The following is a 5882-nucleotide window of genomic DNA, read 5'->3' as shown; positions in this document are numbered from 1 at the left end:
TGTGTTTGATGTTTGAAACTTTTGAAATTGTGTATGTGTATTTTGCAGTCTCTTATTCATGTATTTTGCAGTCTCCTATTCATGATTGTTTGTTAGTTGTTTAGACAGTAGCCTGTTTAGGGAGGTAAAATGGTCAATAGGGGCATAATGGTTATTAGGGGTAAAATTATCATTAGGGGCAACATGTGAATAGGGGTAAAATGGTCAGTATGGGCATAATGGTCATTAGGTGTAAAATGGTCATTATGGGCAACATGTGAATAGGGGTAAAATGGTCAGTATGGGCATAATGGTCATTAGGGGTACAATGGTCATTAGGGGTAAAAATGGTCATTAAGGGGATTAAAGTTAAAATGTATCAGTTGTGATTGGTCACAATATGTGCAGCAGCCTATGATTAGGGCCAAAATGTCATTAGGGGCAAAATTGTCATTAGGGGCAAAATGTTCATTAGGGAGGTAACATGTGCAGCAGCTTGTTTAGAGATCAAAATGTATCAGTTGTGATTGGTCACAACATGTGCAGCAGCCTGTGATTAGGGCCAAAATGTCATTAGGGGTAAAATTGTCATTAGGGGCAAAATGGTCATTAGGGAGGTAACATGTGCAGCAGCTTGTTTAGAGGTCAAAATGTATCAGTTGTGATTGGTCACAACATGTGCAGCAGCATGTTTAGAGGTCAAAATGTATCAGTTGTGATTGGTCACAACATGTGCAGCAGCATGTTTAGAGGTCACAGCCTGTTAAGATGTGCTGCAGCACCTGTTAAAAATGGTCAATATGGTTGGTCAATATGTTGCACCATGTATCAAATGGTTGAGTTGACTGTTGTGCAACAAAAATGGTCAAAATGTATCAATATGATAAGTCAGCATGTATCAATATGGTTGGTCAATATGTTGCAGCATGTATCAAATGGTTGAGTTGACTGTTGTGCAACAAAAATGGTCAAAAATGTATCAATATGATAAGTCAGCATGTATCAATATGGTTGGTCAATATGTTGCAGTCAACTCAAGTTCCCCAACATTCAACTCAAGTTGCATCAGCCTGTTAAAAATGGTCAATATGTTGCAGCATGTATCAAATGCTCATTTATAACATATGGTTGGTCAAAATGGTCAATATGGGCATAATGGTCATTAGGGGTAAAATTTTCAGTAGGGGCAACATGTGCAGCAACTTGTTTAGAGATCACAGATGGTCTCTAGGGGTAAAATGGTCAATATGGGCATAATGGTCAATCGGGGTCAAATTGTCATAAGGGGCAACAAGTGCAGCAATCAAAGACTATGTATCAAACACTAACAATCAAAATTCCAAAACAAAGATTAACAAACAAACATTCCATTACCTAATTAACAACTAACATTACATAACAAGGTTTCATACATAACATTACCAACACAGATTCAATTGATTGCCATTAACATAATTAACATTACACATGTGATATCCACCACGTTGCTATGAGAAAGACCACTAAACCTAAAACACATTTATTCTTCCAATTGGACTTCATTGACAACTGTTGTTTCAGGTTTTTGTTCTCTTCTTGCAAGATAATATTGTGCAACTTCAAATTCTCTATTTTTATATCTTCAAATTCTTGATATTTTCTTGCATTTCAGTTGCATACTCCACGTTGCTTCAAGAATTCATCAATTTCTTTTTTCCACATGAAGAACTTACAATCTTCATTCTACTCATAAAATCAATTAACCTAATTAGATTTGTAAATAAAAACATGAAACTTAGATAAGTGTACGTACCGGCCATAAAGGGCAACCATAATACCCATCCCCAATTCGAATACTTCTACGCCCAGCAATCCTTGGAATGGCAAGGATATCATGATTGCAGTAAATGTTTCCATCGAAATGAAGCTTAAACCTTTTAGGGTTTTTCTTGGCACGAGATGAAGACGCGGTGGATGAGCTCATTTCCATCTATCGATTGTTGTTCAATTGATTAATTTCGTATTTTAGGGTTCTTCAATTGAACAAAATTAGTGTTTTAGGGTTCAAAAATCGTTATATAAAGTGAGCCGGCCACGTAATTTTACACATATCTGTTATACACAGTCAGCAGACCACGTAGACGTCCACCTAATTTAATTATTGACAGCTCGGATGGCCACGTCAGCAAAAGACTAACGGAGTTAACATCCGTTAGTCGCGGCCGGTTTAAAACAACTGCATATGTAGTTGGTACTGCTAGCAGACAAGTATAAAGTTGGGAGGGATATTTACCAATAGGCCATAGTTTGGATTATTTATAACCAATTTTCCATTTTGAAAAGAAGTCTAACACCGACGTGGTATTTGTAATTATTTTAAATTTATCTTTTTATTTTATTTTTTTGAATTATAGTTTTATCATTTTTTTTATTACTTGAAAGATTGAGATTTCATAACAATAGCTGCTTACAAGTGGATATTGTCGATCCGAAGACACCGTCGACAACAACGTTTTGAAACCCTTTAACACTATTTTTATTTCTTAATATCTATGTAATCCAACAACCATCTTTATTATAAATTTATCTTTCACATGAATTTATATCAATCACCGGTGAGAATAGCATAACTCCAATTTCAAAATGGAGAAACACACCGTCAAAGTTCTCCACCATCCGATTTAAAGAGGAAACTTGGAGATATCCATGATATTGATGATGATGTTGTTGCAAATTGGACTAATAAATCCAAGGAAAAACAGGTTTCGTGTGACGTTTCTGGAGATAACAATCATTAATTCCAAAAAAGGAAAAATAGATGTGTTGTCATCACTTTAAAAACAATATTTATGTTTCTTTGGTTTTGATTTTTCCGGTCATGTTTTACCGGTAAATAAATTTGCATTTGTGTTTTTTTATTATGTTTCATGATTGATACTTTAGTTGGTTGGACATTAGAGAACTTTTATTGTTTTATGAACAAAATTTGACTTTGTTTTATTCGCGTTTTCCAGCAATGCTTTGTGAGAAACATTATTATTATTATTATTATTATTATTATTATGTAGTTTGATTGGTTGGGTTTGCAATTATAATCTTTATTACTTTTATTTTGAAATGAATAAAACATTTGTTTACATTATATTTCTACTTTTGTTCACCAAACTCGTGTGTTACACGGGTTCTAACCTGATTTGTATTATATATTGAGATGAATGAGAAAGGGATAATTAAGCAGAAAATATAATACTCTATCATGGTATCATATGCCTCCTAAACCCTAGCCGTCCCTCTCAACAAAACTCATGGCTTCCTCCTATCTTCTTCTTCAATCGATCCTGTCATAATCTTGCATCCCTTCTGTCATCTCCCACCATGGACACCAAACTTCACCCTGCTATCACAGTCACAAACATTAAACACTTCATCCTCATTACTTTGGAGATGGAATCTGCTCAATACACCACCTGGTCAGAACTATTCATCATTCATGGCAAAGCCTACATGGTGTATGACCATCTTTTTTCACCAACCCCACCTGTCTGAACATCATCCTCTAGCAAGGAAACAACTCCAACAACTACCGATTCATGGGAAATAATCAACTCCATAGTCCTTCAATGGATTTATGGTACTATTTCCATGGATCTCCTAAACACCATCTTGAATAAAAACACAACCGCCTTCGCCGCATGGAAAGCCCTTGCCTATATATTCACCGAAAACAAATCTTCCCGGGCAATGCATCTCAAAAACAAGTTTGCAACAACTCGCCTTGAAAACTTCCCGAACATGAATGCATATTGTCAAGAATTAAAAGTCCTAGCCGATCAACTTGCCAACGTTGATAACCCGGTTGAAGATGATGACCTCGTTGTCCAACTTATTACTGGACTCAACGAGCAATATGAATCGATTGGCATGTTTTTACAAAACATGGAACCCTTGCCGTCTTTCTATGCCGCTCGTTCCAGATTAATGCGAGAGGAAACCCGGAAGTCCCTTTAAGCCGCCACGGCCGCTATCACTGCTAGCACCGCCTTACACACCGCCACTAATAAAACAGAAACCGGCTCCAACATCTCTAATGAATACCGACCCGAAGCTTCAGATCGGGGTCGCGGTCGGGGTGGTCGCTATCGTGGTGGTAGGGGTCGAGGGTGTAATTAATTTGGTCGTGGCAGAGGCACGCCTTCTAACCCACAAGGTTATCTTGGTAACCAACACCAAACTTACTGGAATTCACAAATGTCGTGGACAATTCACCAAGCCCAACAATGCCAATCACCAAATTATCATTGGCCTAGCCCACCTTGCCCATACCTAACAGTCCCACGAACCAATTCATTCAATCAAGGGTAGCCATCTGGAATCGGGTTGCTTGGGCCACGGCCCAATTAGGCACACACAACAGCATATACTCCGACGTATATCGAGCAGGCGCTTTACACTATGTCTCTAAACCCACCGAATCATTGGCTTATGGATACTGGGGCAATCTCTCACATGACTAATAGTTCGGGTAATTTCCAGTCTCTTTTTATTAACGGCATTTTACATAACATTACAGTTGGAAATGATACAACTATTCCGGTTACCGGACAAGGCACTAAATACCTACCACCTCCCTACCCACCCACCCTTCAAATTAAACAATGTCCTCATTGCCTTAAACTAATCCAAAAAATCTTATTTATGTTCGTTGTCTCACTATTGATAATTGGATTTTCATATAATTTGACCCGTTTGGTTTTCTTGTGAAGAATTTCAAGACCCGGATTCCTATCCTTCGATGCAACAGCAGCGGTGATCTCTATCCTTTGCTTCCACCGGAGTCTACACACTACACTTCACCATCTACCTTTGTTGCTTTATCTCATCAACTATGGCACCAACGGCTCGGACATCCCGGACCGTCTTTATTGCATTCCTTAAATCATTCCAATGTTATTTCCTTTAATAAGTTAAATAAGATTGTTTGCCAATCTTGTGTACTTGGAAAAAGTATTAAATTACCTTTTACTCCATCTAATACTTGCATTACTTCACCATTTGATATTATTCACAGCGACCTATGGACATCTCCATTCATTAGCACTAGAGGCCATCGTTACTACATACTATTTCTTGACGATTTAACAGATTTCTTATGGACATTTCCATTGGCCAAAAAGACTAGTGTTTTCCCTATTTTTAACAACTTTTCTAAACAAATCGAAACTCAATTTGAGAGGAAAATAGAAACGTTCCAATGCGACAATGGGACTGAATATATAAACACTTCGTTTAAGCAATTTTGTAATCAACATGGCATGATTTTTCGCCTATCTTGCCCTCATACCTCATCTCAAAATAGGAAAGCCAAACGTAAAATAAGATCTATTAACAACGTTATTCACACGCTCCTTGCACATGCCTCCTTACCTCCATCTTTTTGGCACCATGCCCTTGACATGGCCACTTACCTTCTTAATATTCTTTCTAGTAAACAACATAATTTTAAAACACCAACCGAACTCCTTTATCATTGTAGCCCTGCTTATAACCATCTCCGAGTCTTTGGGTCACTCTGTTACCCTCTACACTCGTCCACCCTAACCAACAAACTCGCTCACAGATCTTCTCCATGTGTTTTTCTCGGATACCCACAACATCATCGTGGGTACAAGTGCTTCAATTTGAAAACTAGTCAAGTCATAATTTCTAGACATGTTGTCTTCGACAAGACAGTCTTTCCTTTTGCCCAACACCATACCATCTCATCATCTTCCATCCCACTATCATATGACTTCCTTTCCACTCCTCATCCACACCTTTGGACACATATTAATTCATCTTCCAATTCTCTAAATAATCAATCAACCTCACCACAAACTCCTTCACCAAATTTAAATATTGATCAAATGTTGCCAGACCCTACCTCA

At 37.7% G+C, this 5882-nt stretch overlaps 1 protein-coding gene across 1 annotated transcript; it reads left to right on the top strand.

Moving 5' to 3' along the window:
• The first annotated feature begins 3600 nt into the window (after nt 1–3600).
• LOC143597166 (uncharacterized) lies at nt 3601–3966 on the top strand. Its single transcript, XM_077075751.1, has one exon. The coding sequence runs from the start codon at nt 3601–3603 to the stop codon at nt 3964–3966; it is 366 nt and encodes a 121-aa protein (XP_076931866.1).
• Nucleotides 3967–5882: the final 1916 nt, after the last annotated feature.

The sequence above is a fragment of the Bidens hawaiensis genome, unplaced genomic scaffold, assembly GCF_021521415.1.
Source record: "Bidens hawaiensis isolate Kalapana, Puna unplaced genomic scaffold, B.hawaiensis_p1.1 tig00047683_1, whole genome shotgun sequence".
Taxonomy (NCBI): domain Eukaryota; kingdom Viridiplantae; phylum Streptophyta; class Magnoliopsida; order Asterales; family Asteraceae; genus Bidens; species Bidens hawaiensis.
Note: the sequence above shows the minus strand (reverse complement) of the source record. Positions and strands in the feature narration are given on the sequence as shown.